Source organism: Catharus ustulatus, chromosome 27 (genome assembly GCF_009819885.2).
Source record: "Catharus ustulatus isolate bCatUst1 chromosome 27, bCatUst1.pri.v2, whole genome shotgun sequence".
NCBI lineage: Eukaryota > Metazoa > Chordata > Aves > Passeriformes > Turdidae > Catharus > Catharus ustulatus.
In genome coordinates, this window is record NC_046247.1 from 1,711,716 (window position 1) to 1,735,532 (window position 23,817).

At 55.9% G+C, this 23,817-nt stretch overlaps 2 protein-coding genes across 3 annotated transcripts in view; both read right to left on the bottom strand.

The window, feature by feature from the left end:
• Nucleotides 1–12,457, bottom strand: part of BIN3 (bridging integrator 3) — a 49,612-nt gene extending 37,155 nt beyond the window's left edge. The window contains exon 1 of one of the 2 annotated variants that reach the window (XM_033081223.1): nucleotides 12,395–12,457. In XM_033081223.1, coding sequence (XP_032937114.1) covers nucleotides 12,395–12,402 — 8 coding nt within the window. In that variant the 5' untranslated portion in view covers nucleotides 12,403–12,457. The remainder of the gene's footprint in view (nucleotides 1–12,394) is intronic. The other variant, XM_033081224.1, reaches the window with a different exon arrangement.
• A 6,822-nt stretch (nucleotides 12,458–19,279) lies between these two features.
• On the bottom strand, nucleotides 19,280–23,418 carry EGR3 (early growth response 3). The gene is made up of 3 exons (XM_033081035.1): nucleotides 23,319–23,418; nucleotides 21,406–21,563; nucleotides 19,280–20,335 (listed from the first exon to the last, which is right to left on the bottom strand). Exons 2-3 carry the CDS (start codon nucleotides 21,557–21,559, stop codon nucleotides 19,296–19,298), a joined length of 1,194 nt encoding a protein of 397 aa, XP_032936926.1. The 5' UTR covers nucleotides 21,560–21,563; nucleotides 23,319–23,418; the 3' UTR covers nucleotides 19,280–19,295.
• Between the last annotated feature and the right edge of the window lie 399 nt (nucleotides 23,419–23,817).

Consider the following 23,817-nt stretch of genomic DNA (forward strand, 5'->3'; position numbering starts at 1 on the left):
ATTCCACAATCCCAGGAGCTGGAGCTGGAGCAGTGACCCACAAGTCCCTTCCAGCCCAGGACATTATTCCACAATCCCAGGGGCTGGAGCTGGATCAGAGACCCACATGTCCCAGGACATTCCACAATCCCAGGAGCTGGAACAGTGACCCCCATGTCCCTTCCAACCCAGGACATTCCCCAATCCCAGGAGCTGGATTAGAGACCTACATGTCCCAGAACATTCCACAATTCCAGGAGCTGGATCAGTGACCCACAAGTCCCAGGACATTCCAGAATCCCAGGAGCTGGAACAGTGACCCACATGTCTCTGCCACATGTCCCTTCCACATGTCCCTTCCAGCCCAGGACATTCCACAATCCCATTGTCTGGATGATCCTCGTGGTTCCCTCTGATTCTCCAAGCCCCACACATCCTCCCCTCCACCCCAAATCGAGGCAAGGATTCTCCACAAGCAGCTGAAGAACCTGCTCAGTTCAAAACCAAATCTGCTGGGGAGGATAAAATAATACTGAAAAAAAAAAAAAAAAAAAAAACCAAACAAAGGCTGTAAATATTTAGAAAGAGGATATTAAAAAAAGCAACAAGCCGGTGTCTGGAGCTGCGAGCTGCTTCAAAGGATTCCTCTGCTCCAACAGCTGGAGGAGAGGCTCACCTGCCAGCACAGCCTTCATTCTTAAAATCCCTAATTCCCAGGAAAATCTGGGTTACCTGAATGTGAAGAGTACTCTAAATAAATTACACAACATATGTAAGGGTGGCTGGGTCAGCTGGGAGCAGCCACGCAGGCTGCCTGAAAATAATTGGATTTCTTTCACCTATCAGCAGAATGAAAATCCAGGAATTCAACTGCTGTTGTCAATGGATTTAATTAAGTTAAAGAGGTGCTGCTTGGTTAAAGCATCTCAGCCAAAAATCTCCCAACGTTTTCTGGGTTGTGATGCTTTAAATAAATAGAAAAAAATTGAGGTCGTAATGACATTAAAGCGTTTTATTTTTTTATTTTTCCAGAGATGTTTCACCCACAGCTCAGCTTCATCCCATTCCAAATCTGCACCAGGGAAAGTGTTTGAGTCTCCTCTTGAGAGTTTGGCCCAAAACTTGAGATAAAAGCCTGGATTTTGGGACTGTGCTGGTCCTGCTGCCTCCCAGTCTGGTTTTTCCCACTGCCCCATCCAGCTGCTGGACCCCCAGGAATATTTTTATCAGCAAAACCCAACTGTGTGCAACAGGAGAAAGAGTTCGAAGTGGAAAAAAAATGGAAAAAAAATGGAATATCCAAACTCCAAACCTGTAATTACCCACCGGGAATAATCCAGGCCTGCACCCCCTGTGACCCTCCCTGAGTCACCAGGTTTAAATTTAAATTTAATTTTTTTTTAATTTTTTTTTTTTTCAGGAGAACTTCCTGTTTATGGTTGTCTGGTGTAATTTTGGGTTTAACCCTTTCCAGCTGCTGTGGCAGTGTGAATCACCCTCCTTTTCCAAACAAACACCACTCTGCTGTATAATTTCCCTGTCAACAACGGGGGGGTGTGGTGCCTTACAGGAAGAAAACAAAAATATATGGATTTTTTTTTTTCTTTTTCCCCTTTGTGGGTCAAATATAAACCAAAATGAGGCACCTCCTGCCTGCTATCCACAGCCAGGTGCTGTCACTTGATGTTTTTGGAAGTGATGGCATCAACTTGGTGGTGAAAGGATAAAAAAAAAATAAAAGAAGATTTTATTCAGGGGAGTGTTATCCCTGCTAAAACTCTCTGGCAGGGTGGGAACAAGCAGGGAGTTGGAGCCAGGCTGGTTCCTAGTGGGAAAAGACAATTAAAAAAGGTAATTAAAGAATTACCTGTGCACAACCTGCCCCTCTGGGGGTTACAGAGAGAATCCCAAAAAATGGTGAAATCCAAGTTGAGGTCACAAGAGGGATGTGGGGATCCTGTCCCATCCCATTCCCCATCCTCACCCCACCACAGAAACCCCAAAAATTCATTTTTTTTCACCCAGGAACAAAGGGAAATATCTCTATCAGTGATGCCACTTGGTAATTATGTCTGTCTCAGTAAAAACCTCTAAAAAATAACCCTGTGCAAGTCAGGTCTGTTCCTCAATTTTATTATTTTTTTTTGTTCTGTTTTACAATTTTACATAATTTTAAATCTCTGGGAGGGTGATGGGGGGGAAGATGTATGAGGAGGAAAGAAAGAAGGAAGGAAAAAAAATAAAACATGAAAGATATGGATTTTATTGGAGTTTTTAAACCAAATGGATTCACCCCACGCCTCAAAACCGCTGCTGGCACCGAATTTTTGAATTTTTGTCCCTCTGGGAGTTGTGTCCCTGCCTGTAAAAATTGTGGTGAGGACAAAGTGCAGCTGCCACAGCAAAATCCCAACCATTTGCTTCAAAATTAAGAAAAAAAAATATTTTTTGAGGTGGATCTGTATCCATCACTGCCGTGAATTCATGAATTCCCAGCGTGGCTCGGATCTCCCTGCTACCTTCAAAGCTGAGCCTGGCTCTATAAACACCAAAAAAAAAGCCAGAATTGATGCTTTTTTATTTTTTTTTTTGTGCTGTCTCGTTTCTGCTGAGCGAAGAGAGAAAGCTGGGGTTGTGTTTGGGGTGTGAAATCCCTTGAAATCCCTGAATTCCTGAAGAGCCAGAGCTGAGTCACAGCCGGAGCTGCAGGGCTGGGGGAGCATCCCAAGCCCAGGGCACCCCGAATTTGGGACAGCACAGGGGTTCAGCCAGCAGGGAAAGGGTGAAATGCTGCAGGGAGAGGGTGGGAAGAGCTTAAAGTAAAGGAAAAAAAATTATTAAAAAAAAAAAAAAAAAGTGTGGGTGGAGAGAATCCTGCGAGCTCTACTCGGGGATGCTCAGGAACCCCAGGGAGGGGAAGGTGGGAGAAGCTGTGGCTGATTTTTCTCTGAAGTTTCCCCAGCAATCTCATCTATTTACTTGGCTTCTCCATGTGCAAAGGCAGGGCCACACACACACCAGAGCAGTTCATTCTCCTCTGGATGCACTGGAGAGTTGGAAAAACCTCCCAGGCAGGGGGGGGGCACAGCTCCATGAGGTCTGCAGGGAGATGCTGCTGAAAAAAACCCTCCCACTCCCCTGGAACAGGAATTGCCAGCAGAAATCACTCAATTAGAGAGGAATGATCATTTCCTAGGGTGGACATCACACCTTGGAATCATCCCTGCCCTTGGATGGAGCTCAGAGCGTGAATTCCCTCTGAAATTTGGGATGAGATCCTTCCTCCCAGCTCAGCATCAGCTTTGCCACCCCTAATCAGGCCCCAGAAGACCCTTGGTAGATAAAAGAGCAAATATTTGCTGATAAAATGCTGCCCCTGGGGATGCTGGGCTGCCAGGCAGGGATTGGGAAGGGAGGGAAGGAAGGATGGACAGAGATGGGACAGGGACAGCAGAGGATGGGGAGGTTTGGATGGGAATTAATTTGGGAAAAGTGACCCTGAGCCTCTAAATTCAATATCCCTGCCCAGGTGGGCATGAGTGGCGTTTGCAGGGGACACACAGGTCCCACTTTGGTACAAACTGGTGGCCAAAACTGGTTTTTACTGGTACCACCTGCTAAATCCATGTTTTGTGGGAAGTGCCCGCTTCCTGTGGAAAGTTTCAGGATTTTTTTTTTTTTTCCTTTTTTCATTTCTCTCTCTCTCTCACTGAAACCCCAAGCGCCAGCACAGCCTGGATCCCTGCCAGAGCTTCTCACTCTTTGAATTTCCACCAAAAATCTCAATTCCTTCACCGGAAAGAAACCTCTCAGTGCCTGCAGGCAGGAGGATGACACCCAGCCTCCCGCGCTGCCAGGGTGACCCCGACCCTCCCAGCCTGGCTCTCCCGAGGATTCTGGCATGTGGGATGAGGAGGGATTCTACAAACCCATCCCTTCCCACCTGATCCAGACAGAAATCATCCTGAAATCACCACAGAATCCGGGTCCTTCCCTGAGCTTTTGCTGGGTTGGGAATGGATTCAGCTCGAGCATCCAAAGCTGCCTAGGGGTGGGATCAGCTACACAGGGATCAAAGTTCTGTAAAACCCCAACAGGAAGGTTGGGAGCACTCCAGGAAGGAAGGGAAAATTCATTTCCCACTTTTCTACACAGCTGGGAGCTCCTGGGAATGGATTCAGATTGAGGTGTTTTAATCCAAAGCTGCCTGGTGGTGGGATCAGCTATCCTAGAGAGATCAAAGTTCTGTAAAACCCCAACAGGAAGGTTGGGAGCACTTGAGGAAGGAAGAGAAATTCACTTCCCACTTTCCTACACAGCTGGGAGCTTCTGGGTAGGGAATGGATTCATACTGAGGTGTTATTAATCCAAAGCTGCCTGGTTGTGGGATCAGCTACAAAGGGATCAAAGTTCTGTAAACCCCAACAGGAAGGTCAGGAGCACTCCAGGAAGGAAGGGAAAATTCACTTCCCACTTTCCTACACAGCTGGGAGCTCCAGGAAATGGATTCAGCTCGAGCATCCAAAGCTCCCTGGTTGTGGGATCAGCTGCAAGGGGATCAAAGTTCTGTAAACCCCAACAGGAAGGTTGGGAGCACTTCAGGAAGGAAGGGAAAATTCACTTCCCACTCTGCTACACAGTGAACTCGGAGTTTCTCCTCCCTCTCTGCTTCCCTGTGAGATGGAGGTGTCAGGGCAGGACTTTGCCATCCCAGGGGAAAGGCAGGAAGTTCAAAGCTGAGCAGCAATGCCAAACCTCACCCTGCACAAGGAGAGGGAGCACTGCACACCAAAATCTCAGAAATCCCTTGGACTCCCTAAAAAAATATATAAATTAAATCCCCAGGCAGGAGGGGATGGAGACCTTGCTCAGGTGAGCCAGGCTCAGGTTAGGCATCAATCTCCTGCCCCCTGGACTCCCTAAAAACACAGAAATGAAATCCCTGGGCAGGAGGGGATGCCAGCCATGCCCAGGTGAGCCAGGCTCAGGTAAGCCAGGCTCAGGAGGGCAGGCTCAGGTTAGGCAGAGATGAAATTTTGGGCAGGAGGGAATGCCAGCCTTGCCCAGGTGAGCCAGGCTCAGGAGGGGATGCCAGCCTTGCCCAGGTGAGCCAGGCTCACAACGGCAGGCTCAGGAGGAGATGCTAGCCTTGCCCAGGTAAGCCAGGCTCAGGTAAGCCAGGCTCAGGAGGGGATGCCAGCCATGCCCAGGTGAGCCAGGCCCAGATAAGCCAGGCTCAGGAGGGGATGCCAGCAGTGCCCAGGTGAGCCAGGCTCAGGTAAGCCAGGCTCAGGAGGGGATGCCAGCCTTGCCCAGGTGAGCCAGGCCCAGGTAAGCCAGGCTCAGGAGGGCAGGCTCAGGTTAGCCATCAATCTCCCGATGCCTCCTCGCTGCGCTCCCGCCGTGTCCATGGAAACCGTCCCACCCCTCTCCCCCCCTCCAGGAACTCATGGCAACCGCTCCAAACACTGCGCGGAGGCAAAAAAAAAATTTAAAAAAAATGAAAAAAAAGATTCCAACGGATCACAAACAGCTTCTGTCGAGGGAGACTCGGCGCCAAATCCTCGTTTGGGTGCTGTCCTGGGGGAAAGGAGGGGATGGGAGGGGTGGGGATGGATCCCTGGGGATGATCCCAACCCAACCTGGAGGCTTTGAGGGGGAGAAAGGAGCGAGAGGTGTAAAAAAAGGACAAAAAAAGAGGTGTAAACACGGATTTTCTGCATTTTAGGTCAGGCCAGGGAAAGCAAGGCACCTTTGCTGAAGTTTGGCTCCTGGGAGCGGGTCCCTCAGCGGTGGCAACGTTAAACAAATCAAAAATAATGTCAGGATCCTCTCTCCCACCCATTCCAAGAGGAGCATGAAAAAAAAAAAAAAAATAATGATATTTTACTCACCCATCAAAAGAAAATTACTCACGCCAGGCGCGTGGGCGAGCAGAATTTTGCAGGGCTGTTTTAGGCCCTGACTATGCTACAAAAATATCCATTTTGAGCACGGTTGTGAAACACCATTGTGGCTCAACCAGAGCGCTGGGTTGGAGCTGGCTGGACAAAAACAGGTGGAAAAATGAACAATGAATTCACTCTGATGGTGGCAGGGGAGGTGGCTCTTCCCAGCTGCTCCACCCTGGGGAAGTTTCACCGCAATAAAAAAGTTTGGGATGTGCAAAGTTCCTCTCACAGGTGTTTGGGAGCTGCTCTCACCGCCCTGGTATCCTCTTGCTTCATCCCAGTTCATTTATCCTGATCTCAGTATCACTGAAACCTTCAGGGAAGGGGGAGCGTTGCCATTGCCACGTGGGGATCCCAAAAAAAAAACATCAATATTGATTCAGAGGGAGGAAAACAGAGCCTGGGGCTGTGTTGGCATTGCACCTGCTCAGCGTGGCTGCAAAACGTGGAAAATACCGGGAATAACCTGGGCAAATCCAGAATAAAGGAAATAGCAGGAATAACCAACAACCTGTGCAAATCCAGAACAGAAAATACCGGGAATAACCAACAACCTGTGCAAATCCAGAATACAGAAAACATCAGGAATAACCAACAACCTGTGCAAATCCAGAATACAGAAAACATCAGGAATAACCAACAACCTGTGCAAATCCAGAATACAGAAAACATCAGGAATAACCAACAACCTGTGCAAATCCAGAATACAGAAAACATCAGGAATAACCAACAACCTCTGCAAATCCATAACATGGAAAACACAGGGAATAACCAACAACCTTGTGCAAATATAGGAAACACCAGGAATAACCAACAACCTGTGCAAATTCATGACAGAAAACAGCAGGAATAACCAATAACCTGTACAAATTAATGACACAAACCACCAGGAATAACCAACAACCTCTGCAAATCCATCACACAAAAAACATCTGGAATAACCAACAACCTGTGCAAATCCATCACACAAAAAACACCTGGAATAACCAGCAACCTGTGCAAATCCAAAATACAAAAATCACTGGGAATAACCAACAACTTCACTTTGGGGCTGTGCAAACCCAGCCTCCCATCCTCTGGCAGCTCCTCCTCACCTCCATCCATTACGAGATTAGTTTGATGATGCTTCAGGAAAGATTAAAAATCAATTTATAAGGTCAAAAATGGGGCAGTGAGGGGATGAAAGAGTAAAATCCAGCACTGCACTCCCTTTATTTTGAGGAGTTATGGTCAAGGGAATCACTGGATTGCAGGTGAGGAAGAGGGGATGAGGATGCTCCAAGAGATTCTGATCCAAAACCTGAAGGAAATCACGGAGCTCGGTTGAGATTCCCAAAAGATCTCAGCTGAGATTCCCAAAAAATCTCAGCTGTCCCTGCAGGGCTGTGTCCCAAAACGAGCCTGCTCCTGCTCTAAATAAAGCTCCTGGGAGTGATCCCTGTGCTACTGGAGAGATCCCTGTGCTCCTGGGAGTGATCCCTGAGCTCCTGGGAGTGATCCCTGTGCTCCTGCAGTGATCCCTGTGCTCCTGGGAGTGATCCCTGTGTTCCTGGGAGTGATTCCTGATCCTGGAGTGATCCCTGTGCTCCTGGAGTGATCCCTGTGCTCCTGCAGTGATCCCTGTGCTCCTGGAGTGATCCCTGTGCTCCTGGGAGTGATCCCTGTGCTCCTGGGAGTGATCCCTGTGTTCCTGGGAACGATCCCTGTGTTCCTGGGAGTGATCCCTGTGTTCCTGCAGTGATCCCTGTGCTCCTGCAGTGATCCCTGTGCTCCTGGGAGTGATCCCTGTGCTCTTGGGAGTGATCCCTGTGTTCCTAGAGTGATCTCTGTGTTCCTGGGAGTGATCCCTGTGCTCCTGGGAGTGATCCCTGAGCTCCTGGGAGTGATCCCTGTGCTCCTGGAGTGATCCCTGTGTTCCTAGAGTGATCCCTGTGCTCCTGGGAGTGATCCCTGAGCTCCTGGGAGTGATCCCTGTGCTCCTGGGAGTGATTCCTGATCCTGGAGTGATCCCTGTGCCCCTGGAGTGATCCCTGTGTTCCTGGGAGTGATCCCTGTGCTCCTGGGAGTGATCCCTGTGCTCCTGGAGTGATCCCTGTGCCCCTGGAGTGATCCCTGTGCTCCTGGGAGTGATCCCTGTGCTCCTGGAGTGATCCCTGTGCTCCTGGGAGTGATTCCTGATCCTGGAGTGATCCCTGTGCTCCTGGGAGTGATTCCTGATCCTGGAGTGATCCCTGTGCTCCTGGGAGTGATTCCTGATCCTGGAGTGATCCCTGTGCTCCTGCAGTGATCCCTGTGCTCCTGGGAGTGATCCCTGTGTTCCTGGGAGTGATCCCTATGCTCCTGGAGTGATCCCTGTGCTCCTGGAGTGATCCCTGAGCTCCTGGGAGTGATCCCTGTGCTCCTGGAGTGATCCCTGATCCTGGGAGTGATCCCTGTGCTCCTGGAGTGATCCCTGTGCTCCTGGAGTGATCCCTGAGCTCCTGGGAGTGATCCCTGTGCTCTTGGGAGTGATCCCTGTGTTCCTGGGAGTGATCCCTGTGCTCCTGGGAGTGATCCCTGTGTTCCTGGGAGTGATTCCTGATCCTGGAGTGATCCCTGAGCTCCTGGGAGTGATCCCTGTGATCCTGGGAGTGATCCCTGTGCTCCTGGAGTGATCCCTGATCCTGGGAGTGATCCCTGTCCTCCTGCAGTGATCCCTGTGCTCCTGCAGTGATCCCTGTGCTCCTGGGAGTGATCCCTGATCCTGGAGTGATCCCTGTGCTCCTGGGAGTGATCCCTGTGCTCCTGGAGTGATCCCTGATCCTGGAGTGATCCCTGTGCTCCTGGAGTGATCCCTGATCCTGGGAGTGATCCCTGTGCTCCTGGGAGTGATCCCTGTGCTCCTGCAGTGATCCCTGTGCTCCTGCAGTGATCCCTGTGCTCCTGCAGTGATCCCTGTGCTCCTGGAGTGATCCCTGTGCTCCTGCAGTGATCCCTGTGCTCCTGGAGTGATCCCTGTGCTCCTGGAGTGATCCCTGATCCTGGGAGTGATCCCTGTGCTCCTGGGAGTGATCCCTGTGCTGCTGGAGTGATCCCTGTGCTCCTGCAGTGATCCCTGTGCTCCTGGAGTGATCCCTGATCCTGGAGTGATCCCTGATCCTGGAGTGATCCCTGTGCTCCTGCAGTGATCCCTGTGCTCCTGGGAGTGATCCCTGATCCTGGAGTGATCCCTGTGCTCCTGGGAGTGATCCCTGTGCTCCTGGAGTGATCCCTGATCCTGGAGTGATCCCTGTGCTCCTGGAGTGATCCCTGTGCTCCTGGGAGTGATCCCTGTGCTCCTGGGAGTGATCCCTGTGCTCCTGCAGTGATCCCTGATCCTGGAGTGATCCCTGTGCTCCTGGAGTGATCCCTGATCCTGGAGTGATCCCTGTGCTCCTGGGAATGATCCCTGTGCTCCTGGAGTGATCCCTGTGCTGCTGGAGTGATCCCTGTGCTCCTGGAGTGATCCCTGAGCTCCTGGAGTGATCCCTGTGCTCCTGCAGTGATCCCTGTGCTCCTGCAGTGATCCTGCGCTCCTGGGAAAGATATGAAAGCCGAGTTAAGCCCTGCTTAACTTCCAAACCCTGGAAAAGAGGGATCAGCCCAGGACTACGGGTGCCCAACACCACAAAACGCACACGGAACCTGAGTTAAGCCCTGCTTAAATTCCAAACCCTGGAAAAAGAGGGACCAACCCAGGACTGGCTGTGCCCAGCGCCACAAAACGCACACAGAAGCCGAGCTCCCCACGCAGCCAGGCCTGGAACAAAGCTGTGCTGCTGTAGGGACATTGCAGCAGCAGGGCACGACCCCAGCGTGTGTCACTGCTGCCCTGAACGTCACTGCACCCCCAGCACCATCAATGCCCCGATTGATCCCGGCTGGGCAGGGCCAGGCCGGGACTAAGGGTGATTGTGTGCCGGGAACCCCGCGGGCTCCGAGCCCCTCGTGCGTCAGCGCGGCCGGGGAAGAAAGAGGAGACTCAGAATTCTCTGCTCCCCTCACTCGACCTCGGATTCCTCCCCAAAAAGAGGCAAAAACACCCAGAGAAAGCATCCCAGGAAGAGCCACGTGCTGTGGTGACACTGTGGTGACACTGTGGTGACAGCACAGGGTTAAAAATGTTCCTAAAATCACGAGGATTGTAGAAAACAGATTCAGGAGGTGCAAAGAAAGGTTGGGCCTAGGAAGGGAACTGAGCCTGCTGACCTTTATTAGATCATGTGGAATCATCATGTGATAAATAATAGGATTGTTAAATGGGATAATTGTTTGGTAATTAAATATATTGTTGTTTAATCGTAATAAGGACGATGAGAAGTGATGTAATTGTAACAAGAAATCACAAGAATTCGTGTTTGGGTGAGATCAATAAGAACAATATGGGTTTAATAATTAATATCCAGTTATGTAACAAAAAGGGAATAAAAACGTGTCCCTGTGGAATCCATGTGGAGTCAGATTTGGGTTTGTACCCAACTCCCAGAGCAATAAAAGTACCTGCACAAAACCACCCTGTGATTTGTGTTTGTAGCCAACACCAGGATGGACACAGGGAAGTGGAACTGTGGATACTCTGCACCCAAATCATTCCACACCCAACACACAAAGGGATCATTTATTCCTCTCATTTTGGCTCTGAAGCTCCTCCTGGACCAGAGGGTCCCTTCCAAAATCTCCTCCCTCAGATTCCCAGGGAAAAATCAACCCCAGAACCTCGTTAACCAACACTGTCCATAACTGTGGCTGCTCTGAGTACAGCAAAATTAAATTATTTCAGTGGATAAATGTGCATTTTTAGCCCAAATACCCAATTTTAATCTGTGTGCCTCATTACATTCTTGCAGTGCATTTCCAAACCACAACTTCCAACCCAAAAACTTTTCCATTGTCACCACAGAACTCAACTTTTCAGGTAAGGAAAATCCCTTTTAGTGCTTGATCCATCCCCTCCTGTGCCTCTCACAACAGTGCTGGATCTCTGGGACCATGAGAAAGCACACACAGATTAATTTCTAATATTATTAATTAATAAAATCCAATTAAATAAGCACCAAAGGAACCAAACTGGGCCCTCATCAGTTTGATTCAAACACGTGAGAATTCTTCTTTCCTCTTTTTTATAGGAAAAAGCTTTATTTCCATGGAGCTGAAGGTGTTTGACATTTCAGAGCCTGGGGGACATTTGGGGACCCTGCAGGTACCTGCAGCAGCACCTGGGCAGGGAGGAGGAGGAGGAGGAGGAGGGTCAGGGGGGCTGTGGGGACACAGGTGAGGGGAGCACACCCGGGACTGCAGGGACAAACCTGGCCAGGACTGGGACAAACCTGGTCAGGACAAAGGGAAACCTGGCCAGGAGTGGGACAGACTGGGACAAACTTGGTCAGGACAGGGACAAACCTGGCCAGCACTGGGCAAACCTGGTCAGGACTGGGACAGATTGTGACAAACCTGGCCGGGACTGGGACAAACCTGGCCAGGACTGGGACAAACCGGGCCAGGACCAAGGGAAACCAGGCCAGGAGTGGGACAGACTGGGACAAACCTGGCCAGGACTGGGACAAACCTGGCCAAGAGTGGAACAAACTTGGCCAGTACTGGGACAAATCTGGCCAGGACCAAGGGAAACCTGGCCAGGAGTGGGACTGGGACAAACCTGGCCAGCACTGGGGCAAACCTGGCCAGGATTGGGACAGACCTGGACAGGAACAAGGGAAACCTGGTCACGAGTGGGACAAACCTGGTCAGGACTGTGACAGACTGGGACAAATACAGCCAGCACCGGGACAAACCTGGCCAGGACTGTGACAGACTGGAAGAAACCTGGCCAACACCCGGATAAACCTGGCCAAGAGTGGGACAAACCTGGCCAGGACCAAGGGAAACCTGGCCAGGACTGGGACAAACCTGGCCAGCACTGGGACAGCACTGGGGATCCCACCGGGGCCAGCACCGGGACAAGCCTGAGCAGCACCGGGGCCCTTCCAGGCCAGCACCGGGCCAAGCCCGGCCAGCCCTGTGACCTCACCGGGGCCGCACCCAGGACCTGCACCGGGCCAAGCCCCGGCAGCACCGGCTCCGCTCACCGGGCCAAGGCCGCTCAGCACCGGCTCCGCTCACCGGGCCCATCCCCGGCTCCTCCTCCAGCGCAGCGCCCGAGCTGCGGAGCCGGGACCGGGCGGCTCCGGTTCCCCCGCCTCCCTCCGCTCCCGGTGCCGCCGGTCCCGGTTCCCCGCCCTGTCCCGGTTCCCTGTCCCGGTTCCCCGCCCTGTCCCGGTTCCCTGTCCCGGTTCCCTGTCCCGTTTCCCGGCCCTGTCCCGGTTCCCCGCCCTGTCCCGGTTCCCTGTCCCGTTTCCCGGCCCTGTCCCGGTTCCCCGCCCCGGTTCCCCGCCCCGGTTCCCCCGGCCGTGCCCCGCTGCGGTGCCCGGGGCTCTCCCCGCACTCACCAGCTCATGTTCCCCCTCCGCCCCGCGCCGCTCCCGGAAGTGCGGCCGGGTTTGGCCCCGCCCCTTCCGGTAGCGCTCACCCCGCGGGGCCGCGCGCCGCCGTGACGTCACATGGCGGGGGCGTGACGTCACGCGGCGGGGGCGTGACGTCACGGGGAAGGCGCGCGGAGAGAAAACCTTGAAATTCGTCGGATTTCGGTGCAAAGGTTGGAAATGGGGCGGGAGGGGGTGGAGTTAAAGCGATGGGAGCTGTGGAGCATCCTCGGGGTGGGCGAGGAAAAGGAATTTAATGGATCACCCCTGGGGTGGGCAAAGAGAGGGAATTTAATGGATCATCCTCTGGTGGGTGAGGAAAAGGAATTTAATGGATCATCCCTGGGGTGGGTGAGGAAAAGGAATTTAATGGATCATCCCTGGGGTGGGCAAGGAAAAGGAATTTCATGGATCATCCCTGGGGTGGGCAAAGAGAAGGAATTTAATGGATCATCCCTGGGGTGGGTGAGGAAAAGGAATTGCCCGGATCATCCCTGGGTGGGCAAGGAAAAGGAATTTCATGGATCATCCCTGGGGTGGGCAAAGAGAAGGAATTTAATGGATCATCCCTGGGGTGGGTGAGGAAAAGGAATTGCCCGGATCATCTCTGGGGTGGGTGAGGAAAAGGAATTTCATGGATCATCCCTGCGGTCGGCAAAGAGAAGGAATTGCCTGGATCATCCCCGGGATGGGCAAGGAAAAAGGATTTCATGGATCATCCCTGGGGTGGGCAAAGAGAAGGAATTTCGTGGATCATCCCTGGGTGGGCAAAGAAAATTAATTTAATGGATCATCCCTGGGGTGTGCAAGGAAAAGGAATTTCATGGATCATCCCTGGGGTGGGCAAAGAGAAGGAATTTCATGGATCATCCCTGGGATGGGCAAGGAAAAGAAATTTAATGGATCAACCCTGGGGTGGGCGAGGAGAAGGAATTGGCTGTATCACCCCGAAGTGGGCGAGGGCACGGGAATGGAATGCCCAGGATCATCCCAAAAGTGGGTGAGAGCACGGAGTGCCCAGGAACACCCCCGAGTGGGCAGTGGCACAGGGAGGGGATGCCCAGGAGCATCCCTGGGGTGGGCGAGGGGGAGGAATTTCCTGGGATCATCCTGAGCTGGATGAGGGCACGGAGAGGGGATCCCAGGGTTATTCCCTGCACAGGGAAGGAATTCCCGGGATCACCCCGGGGTGGGGCTGGGCAGGGGGTGCCCAGGAACACCCTGGGGTGGGCAGGGGGAGGAGCAGAGGAAATCCAAGGGATGTGAGTCACCTTTGGAACAGCAATACCCAATTTTGGGGAGAACCCCCCAAACCCATCTCGAGGTGGGAGAAGACAGCAAAATAATTTTAGTGACCAAAAACCCGCCGTGTCCTCAGCACTGACCCACCAACCACCACCCATGACCCCCCCAAGATCTGCGTGCCCTTGGACCCCCTGCCACCAGCCCAGGGTGACATCCTGGGGGTGGCCACGGGCTCGGTGCCACCGGTGTCACCAGCCACATGCCAGCACACGGGGCGGAGGCCCGGGCCGGGCGCCAGGGGTGGCTTTATCAATTAGCAGGTGGAGGTAAACAGCACGGTAATTACAGCCAGGCAGGATGATGCTAAACTGGGAAGGTGTTACCGACACCGCTGAGGACAGGGATTAGCCCAAAAGGAGCAGGGGGGGCAGATCCGGGGGGGTGACAACCCCCAGCAGTGTCCCTTTGGTGCTGGGATGGGTGGATGAGGGAATGGGATCGATTTTGGGGCAGGAATGTCCCTCACATCCCCGTGTGGGGAGGGTGAGGAGGAAGAGGAAGGCTGGGGAGTCGCTGGTTCCTGCTGCTGTCCCCGATGTGCTGCCCCTCTCTGTCACCTCGGGGGACGAGGCAGAGCCTGGATCTGTCATCCTCAGGGAGAATCTCCCGTGCAGTCTGTGCTGTTTGTGCCCCTGTCCTGGCAGGATGAGTGTGGCCCTTCCTCCAGGACATCATCCAGGGGTGGGGATGGATCCACAGCGTCCCACGGGGTGGGAGATGAGGGTCAGGCCATCCAGAACCATCCAGAACCATCCAGAACCGTTCTGTGGGTGACACCAGAAGCTGAGCCAGAGGTGAGAAAATCCAGGAAGGATCCCACCAACATCTGTACTCCAGCTGCAAACCAGGAACTTCTGGCTGTGGATCCTCAAGGAGCGGGGTCTCAGCTCTTGGAGCTCCTCCTGAGCAGCAAATCCCATCCTGTGGAGAGCTCCTGGATCCAAGCACATCCTGAGAGCCCCGAAAACCTTGAGCAGGGAGGAGCGAGGCGTTGGTGGCCTCCTCAGGACCTCGGTGCTCCCGTTGAGGAGGCAAAGGCAGCAAGTTCTGTGGAGCTGGTACGTGACTGGAAGCCCTTCCCTCCTCCCCAGAACACAGATAGCCCAGAACGGGGATGGAAAGTGCCGTGTTTCCGTAGCAACCAACATTTTTTCGTGCAAGGTGCTGCACGCACTCCCCGCGCTTTGCCACCCAAGGGTGCTCCTCACCTTCCTGCTCTGTGCCAGGGAGGGTCCTGCCCAGTGGGATGGCAGGAGGCTGGTGGGCTCCTTCCCTCCTCCTCCTAGCCCGGAGAAGGAGCCCAAAGCGTTGGTGCAGCCTTGGGTGGCTCCTCGCTGGGGCAGCTCCTCCGTGCCCATTTCCAGCATCTCCAGCGTTTTCCAGCACGAGGCACCGGTGGAGATGGGCGCCTCCAGCACCTCCAGCACCACCACAGCACCCTCAGGTGACACTGGGGACCGTGGTGGCTCTCCCTGTGGGTGGCACCTCTGGTTCCTGCCCAGCTGAGCCGCGCTCGGGGACACCGTGGGGACACCGCGGGGACCGATGGCTCCCAAACCATCCCGCAGCCCCTGATGGCTGCAGGACCTCCAGAGCACACAGGGAAGGACAATCCCAGCCTCACAAAACACTCAACCACCAGAATTCCACAACAAAACACCAGGGCCCACCTGGCACAGCGCCCCAAAACAAATCCTCAACACCACGAGGTGCCACCCCTGGCTGTGCCCTGAGTCACTGCCAACCCCTGGATCTCCCCCAAATTAAAACCTTTCCAAGCTCCACAAACCCTCTGGAATGAGCAGAGCTGCCCTGGAATGGCTGGAGCAGCAGCTTCTCCAAATCAAAAAGCAGGAAATGTGAGAAGGTCACCGAGGCTTTCATAGCCTGGCAACACCAGGAAAAACCAGCAAGGTCTGGCAAGAGGAAACTTGTGGGACAATGGGACAAAGACACCCCCAGAGCCTTGGTTTGGGATCCTCCAGCACCATCCCAGCTCTGGGAGCTCCATCCCCATCCCTGGGGAAGGCTCCAAGCGCCGCCTGCACCACTCCAAACATCCAAACGCCTCCAGAGCTTCTCCCACTCGTTCCTCGTGCCCGTGCGAGCGCCAGCGCTCAAACCAGCCGGGTTATTTTTGGGTTATTTTTATCCTGAGTGATCCAGGCTAGGGAAAAAAAAAAAAAAAAATCAAATCCCCCAGAGGCGAAGGGCGCGGGGGCATTAGCGGCTGAAGCGGCGCGATCCTCTTTGGCGGCCCAAAGGCAAAATGGTGACGGGGTCACGGCGGCGGCGGCGGCACGAGCGGGGAAAGACGGGAGGGGAGGTCAAGGGCAAAGCGAGGATGAGGGTTTTGGGGTGGGGGGGGTGCTCCCATCCTGGTTGGGTGCCCAAAATTCTGGTTGGGTGCCCCCATTCTTGTTGGGTGCCCCCAAATTCTGGTTGGGTGCTCCCAAAGCCTGGTTGGGTGTCCCAAAAATCCCAGTTGAGTGCCCCCAAATTCTGGTTGGGTGCCCCAAATTCTTGTTGGGTGTCCCAATTCCAGTTGGGTGCCCCCAAAGCCTGGTTGGGTGCACCCAATTCTTGTTGGGTGCCCCCAGTCCTGGTCGGGTGCTCCCAAATCCCAGTTGGGTGCCCCAAATTCCAGCTGGGTGCCCCCAAATCCTGGTTGGATGCCCCCAATTATTGTTGGGTGCCCCAAATCCCGGTTGGGTGCTCGAAATCCTGGTTGGGTGCCCCCAGATCTCGGCCCCAAATCCTGGTTGGGTGCCCCCATCCTTGTTGGGTGCCCCAATTCATGTTGGGTGCCCCAATTCTTGTTGGGTGCCCCAAATCCCGGTTGGGTGCCCCAAATCCCGGTTGGGTGCCCCCAGATCTCGGCCCCAAATCCCAGTTGGGTGCCCCCAATCCCAGTTGGGTGCCCCCAATCCCAGGGAAAAGGGGACGTGAAGACGGAGCCGCTCGCCTTCGGGGTCACCCAGCCGGGTCTCGCTGTGCCGTCCTGTGGATAGAACCGAAGGAGAGGGAGGGGGGCTGAGAAAAAAAAAGTGGGTTATTTTTTTTTTTTTTTAAATCATATAAAAAAATAATATTTAAGGAAATACAGCACTAGGAAAAAAAATTTCTGTACAGACAGGTTTCAAAGTCGCCCGTAAAGAGACACAGCACCCACTTCCCTGCACATTTCAACCCTTTTTACACTCCTGTTACACATTAAAACCTTTTTTTTTTTTAAACTTTCCAAACCAATATAGATCATTTTTAAGCAAATAAAGATATTTACTACAGATTTTGATTGTCAGCAAACACAATATATTTACTGCATTAGCATTTGCTCACAGTGCAAATGGTACAACAATACATCAGTTCAATATTTCTGATTTTTTCCCTTAAAAATGCTGTATGCATTAACTATCATATTTGCATTACAACATGACAAATGAGCAAATGAAATGTGTGTGAAAATTATCACCTTTTCACAATATCAAGCATAATTTTTTTTTTTTAACCTTAGTATAAGGTACTATAAATCCAAGAAATAAAAACATCCACAAAATATATTACATCTGGTATGATTTTTTTTTTTCTCTAAGTACTCAACTTTATACAAAAGTCTTTCAAAAAATATCATTCCCTTAGGTTTGTGTGGTTAAACCTGATTGTGGTTTGTTTTTTTTTTTTTTTTTTTGTTCCTTTCAGTTCACATAAATTAGACTGCATTCTTCCTCTTCTCTTTATTTTTTGTACGTTTTTAATGTGTTTTTTTGTGTTTTTTTTTTCACATGCAGACATCAAACCTGGATAGCACGACCTTTTGGCAACAAAGATTTTTTTTTCTTTTTAAGTCATTATTATTTTTGCTTAGTTTAGCTTAAATGTCTGAGCACAGTTTTATTAAAACAAAAGAAGAAAAAAATCAGAGCAGTCATGCAATGACATGCACATACCAGAAGGAGAAAGAAAAAAAAAATAATAATAAAATAGAGGACTAATTGATTTTTTCTCCTCCATAGTTGGGTGGTTGTTTTAAAGTGACCAAATAAAATAAAATAAAAATATCTCACATTATAAAAAGTATTCAGCAAAATACTGGGGTGCTTTTTTTTTTTTTCCCTGTATTTCTGTAAAGAATTTCCCTTCTGATGAAAACAAACAAACAAAAAATTAAAAAAAAAAAAAAAAAGAAAACAAAACCAAGAAAACAAACCCAAAAGCTGCTGCCGGGCCATCGCTCCCCGCCGCCCCCCGGAGCTGGGGGGACCCTCGTGGGCTGAGCCCTCGCTTACCTCCAACACGGGGAGCCGGAGCTTGGGGACACGGGGCTTGGGGACATGGGGGGGACACGGGGAGCAGGAGCTTGGGGACGGGGGGGGACAAGGGGCTGGGGGGACAACCAGAGCTCCAGGCCCGGCGAGGAGAGGAACCAGAGCAGCTCCATCCATGCATCCGTCTGTCTGTCCATCCATGCATCCATCCATCTGTCTGTCCATCCATGCATCCATCCGTCTGTCCATCCATCTATCTGTCTGTGTGTCCATCCATCCATCTATGCATCCATCTGTCTGTCCATCCATCTATCTGTCTGTGTGTCCATCCATCCATCCATCCATCTGTCCATCCATCCATCCATCCATCCATGTATCCGTCCATCCATCCATCCATCCATCCATCCATCCATCCATCCATCCATCCATCTGTCCATCCGTCCATCCATCCATCCATCCCTCTCTCTGTCCATCCATCCATCCATCCATCCATCCATCCATCCATCCGTCCGTCCGTCCTTCCCCTCGCGGATCCTGGAGCTCCCATCCCATCCCAGCCCCCGGGGAACCGGGCAGGACGGCACCGAGGGAGGGCCCGATCGTGGAGCACCCAGCCCCAGGCAGGGCGGGCGGGTCGGAGCGAGCCCTGCGATCCGGGATTATTGCCGGGATCACCGCCCGGGCAGCCCGGACCGGGCCGGGAAAGGTGCGGGTGGGATGGAACCGGGAGGTGCCGGGTGAGGGCCGTGGGGTGCCGGGATGGGGCAATCCAGGCGGGATCCGGGCGGTGCGGGAGAGCCGGGAGTGCCGGGAGTGCCGGGATGGGGCAATCCAGGCGGGATCCGGGCGGTGCGAATAATCCAGGGATCCGGGAACGGGGTGCGGGCAGCAGGGATCCCGCAGAGCCGGGCGAGCAGCGTGCGGACAGCCCGGTCCCGGCAGCCGGGATCCGGGAATTGCAGAGCAGGCAGCCGGGATCCGGGCAGGGCCCCGGGCAGTGCGGGTGGAAGCAGCCGGGATGTGGAAGGTGCGGGAACAAGCAGCCGGGATCCAGGTGGTGCGGGCAATCCCAGCGCCAGTCCGGGCAATCCGGGTGCGGGCAGCGCGGGGGTCCCGTCGATCCAAGTGCAGGCAGGATCCAGGTGCGGGCAGCCTGGAGCCGGGCAATCCGGGTGCGGGCAGAGCGGACCCGTCGCAGCACAACCCCGGTATCCTGAACACCGTGGGGTTCCCCCCGGAGCGGTGCCGAGGGCAAGGGGAGGAGAAGGGGGTGCCACCGCGCCGCCCCCCACAATCCCTCAAGCGCACGTGGTGACGGCGGGGGCGAGGGCGACGGGGGGCGAGGTGGTGGCGGTGGCGGAGGGGGGAGCGGCGGGGGGCTGCCCACCCGAGCCCTTCTCGGCCTTCTTCTCCTTCTGCTTGAGGTGGATCTTGGCGTGCCGCTTGCGCTCGTCGGAGCGGGCGAACTTGCGGCCGCAGAACTCGCAGGCGAAGGGCTTCTCGCCGGTGTGGGTGCGGATGTGGGTGGTGAGGTGGTCGCTGCGGCTGAAGCTCCGCATGCAGATGCGGCACTGGAAGGGCTTGTGGCCCGTGTGGATGCGGAGGTGGCGGGTGAGCTCGTCGGAGCGGGAGAAGCGGCGGTCGCAACCCTCGGCCGGGCAGGCGTGGGGCCGCTCGTGGAGCGGCGTCTTGCTGGGCCGGTTGGGATACTTGCGGGGTCGGATGGGCTTGAGGGTGAGGGGTGGCTGTGGCAGCCCCCCGAAACCCGGGTGGATCTGCTTGTCCTTGAAGGCCTTGATGGTCTCCAGCGGGGTTATGGGGGGCGGGTTGACGCGGATGGGGTCCAAGCTCTGGAAGGGTTTGTGCTCCGTGATGGTGCCCATGTCGTTGGGGTGGTGGTAGAGGTTATAGTCTGGGATCATGGGGAAGAGGTTGCTGTCCAAGGCGGGCTTGGCCGCCTGGTAATCCTGGGGGGAGTAGGTGAGGCCAGGGTTGCTCTGGGGGTCGTGGAAGGAGACGGGCTCTGGGTAGAGGTCACTGCAGGAGGAGTAGGGTGGCAGCGCGGGGTACATCTGGTCCACCTCGCCCTGCGGCGGCCCCATGCTGCCCGCCGAGCTCTGCGTGCTGGTGAGCGCGCCCGAGGACGGCGGCACCCCCAGGATGCCGGCGCTCATCAGGCTGATGATGTTGTCCTGGCACCAGTTGGAGGGCGAGTCGAAAGCGAATTTCCCCAGGTAGGTGACAGTCTTGTTGCCCGGGGCGGGTTGAAAAGTGCCCGAGTAGGAGGACAATTCCTGACCGGCCTTTTCGTTCGCTAAGCCAATGTCCATAACATTATCTGCAAAGTGCGAGAGAAGCGGGGCAGCGTGAGCCGGGAGGGCCCGCGGGGGAGCACCGGGGATGCACCGGGGGATGCTCCGGGGAGCGGGGATGCACCGGTTCCTCCTCGCCCCGCTCTCCCCCCCCTTCCCCTCGCTGCTTCCACCCCGCGGATGCGGCGCTGCCTGCCGGGGGTCCCGACGATGCGGGGCCGCCCGCGCCGCCCCCGCGAGGAGCTGCCCGGGGTGGGGGGGTGGGTGGGGGGGACACCCCACCGCCGCGCCGCCGGGGGAAGGAGGTACCTGCGGCTACAGGTAGGCTTCCTCCCCGTCCAGCCCCGGCAGCGCTGGGCACTCCGCGGAGCCGGGGCTGCGGCCGCCGACGCCGTTACCAACTCGCCGCCTTCCCTGCGCCGAGCCCCGGCGAGGAGAAACACGGGGATGGGGATGGGGAGGGGGGGTTTAGCCTGGCGGGGCTCCGCGTGGGAGCGGGGACACGCGGGGAGCACCCGCCCCCGCCGCCCTCGGCGCTCACCTGTGCCCCCCAGATCCTCCCTCTCTCCTGTCCTCCCCCCCCACCCCTCCGCCCCGTTTTTCCCCCCACAAGCCCCGCGCTCCGGGAAAAGTCGGCGCCGCGTCCCGGGGAGCCCACGCTGCCGCCGCCGCCGCTGCGGGGTGTGGGGGGGCGGCTGCCACGGCCACGCGCGTCCGCGGCGCCTCCGCACCCGCGCGGATCCCGGCGCGGGCGGGCGGCCCCAGCGCGACACGGGGGTGCCCGGCCTTTCCCCTCGAGCCCTCCGGCTTTTCCAGCCGGGTTCTCCTCCCCACGGAGCTCGGCCGCCGTGCCCGTACCTGCGGCGGCGGCTCGGCGGCGGCAGCGCTCGGCGGAGCCCTGCAGCGATCGCGCGGAGACACGGCGAGGAAAGGGGTGGGTGGGTGCGGGGGGGGGGACGCTCCCCAGCCCCAGCTCTTCCCTTCCCTCCGAGGCTCCATGACACCCTACCCACAGCATCCTCCTCCTCGCCCCACCGGCTCCCCCCCCGCTCCTGCCTTTTCCCCATTTTCCTTCCCCCCCCGCGCTCTCCTTTACCTGCAGCCATCTGGTTGTAGTGAGCCACCGAGTCGCTGGTGCTGGAGAAGATATTCAAAGAGTTGGGGATCTCCTCTGGGTACAGATTGTCAGGCAATTGGTTCATCAAAGTGTTCATGGTCCCCGGCAGCTTCTCCAGTAGTTTGCCTGTCATAGCACTGGAGGAAAAGGCTGGTTCAACGTGGCTCCGAGCTCAGCTCCCGAGGAAACAACATCCGAGTGGCAAATCCGTGCGAGGGAAATCATGCAAGAAGAAAAGTTGGGGCGGGGGCGGCGGGGGGGAGGAGGAGGCGGGGGGGGGGGGGGGGGCTGGGGGTGGCCGCGGAGGAGGGGGCGCGGGGGGGGCGCGGTCCTCCGTGGGTCCCTTGGTGGTGTTTCCTCGAGGGGGAGGGGGCGATCTGGCTGGCAGATGTGGTTGTAGAAGCTGGGGGGGGGGGGGGGGGGGGGGAGCATTTAACCCCTCCTCTCTCTCTCTCTCTCTCTCTGTCGCCGGCTCCCGGCCCCGGCCCCGCTCCCCCCGCGCTCGGCCCCGCTCCGCTCGCCGGTTCCTTCGCTGCCGCCCGACTGCTCCGCCGGGGACTCCGCGGGGCCTTTATGCGGGAGCGCTCCGTGACGTAGCTGCCCATATATGGACAGACAAAGCCGAGCCGAGGCGAGACGTCACAATGGAAGCTCCGCACAATGGAACGTTGGAGAGAGCAGGAAGCGGGGCCGGCGCGCGCGGGGACGGGGGACAGGGGACCGGGACAGGGGGACCGGGGACCCTGCACCCAGCAAAAGGGACCGGGCACCGGATACCGGGCTAAGGGGAGCGGGAACGGGGCGTGATGCGCCGGGTGTCAGGGACAGGGCATCGGAAGCCGGGTTAAGGGGATCGGTCACCAGGGAAAGGGGTACCCGGTACCGAGCATCCTGCACGGGGCAGTGCGGACCGGGACCTGAGCATCCCGCACCGGATCAGGGGTACCGGGCTTCCTGCACCGAGCACCGGGCATCCTGCACCGAGCACCGGGCAGTCTGCACCGAGCACCGGGCAGTCTGCACCGGAAAAAGGCACCGGGCATCCTGCAGCGGGCACCGGGCACCCTGCACTGGGCACCGGGCACCCTGCAGCGGGCACTGGGCACCCTGCACCGGGCACCGGCAGCAGGAACGCTCCACAGGGCACCGGGCATCCTGCACTTGTCTCCGAGTGCAGGGTACCGAGCATGCATCAGGCATCCTGCACAGGGTACCGGTCACGGGTCTCGCCCTCTGCACCGCATCCCCCGCTCCGAGCGGTGCCGTCCCTCTGAGGAGGGCAGGAGGCGGCGGCTCCAGCGCTTCCAGCCCGGATCATTCCCTCCGGGAAGCAGCGGGGGCGCGGGGACAATCCACCCCCGCCCTGCCTGACCCTGCGGCCGCCCCCGGGGCTGCTCAGAGCCAGGCTCTTACCGGGAGGGTTTTTTTTTTTTTTTCCTCCAGTGGAGACCAGCACGGGCCACAAATCCACAAATCCCATCCCGGAGCCCGGGCTGGCACAAGAACGGGATGGGAGCCGTGCGGGGAAAGCCACAGCGCCAGGCAGTGGAGTTTGGTGGGAAGGAGAGGGTCAGAGCGGGGGGGCTGCAGAAGCCTCCAGCCCCTCGGTGTGGTGGCAGTGGTGACAGAGGGGATGGCTCTGCCCCGGGACGCCCCCTCCCCATGTCCCGACTCCCGTGGAGAGCAGCGCTTGGAATACTTTAAAAACAGGTAACACTTGTTGGTCGCCTGTGATTTTAACCTCACCTCCCCCCTTTAAAAGTTTGGCACTTCCAAGGCGTCAGTAATTAGGTGGTTTCGTGCTAAGTGTGCCAACTGATGCTATCTTTAAAACCCTCCGAGTTATATAGCAAATGTATGGAAAAATGCTGTGTTGCAATAGCTCCACTTACCCAATTCCTGCAGGGCCGGCTTTGCCATGGGAGTGAAATCCGGGCTACGGGAGGGCTGCGGCGGGAGGGGACGGGGGACACGGGCACACCGGGGGCTCCGGAGGGGCAGGAGGCCCGGGCAGTGTCGCTGTCGCTCGGGGAGGGGGCGGGGTGGGCGGGGGGTGCTGCGGTGCGCAGGACGGGGGGAGCGATTTTGGGGGTGGGGGGCAGCGAGCCCCGACTTGGGGCTGTTTGTGACCTCGGGGCTCGTGTGTTCCATCAACTTCAGGCTCACCGTTCACTTCAGGGCTCCCCACATTCACTTCAGGGCCCTCAGTGCCCTCCAGGGCCGATCATTCACTGCAGCCCCCAAACGCTGCAACCCCAATTACTGCAGGGGTGTCCCTCCATCGACTGACCCCCCTTTCCATCAGAAACCCCCTCATCTTGTGCAGAGCCCCCCATCCTGCACAGATCCCCCCAATGCTGTACAGAACCCCCAATGCTGTGCAGAACCCCC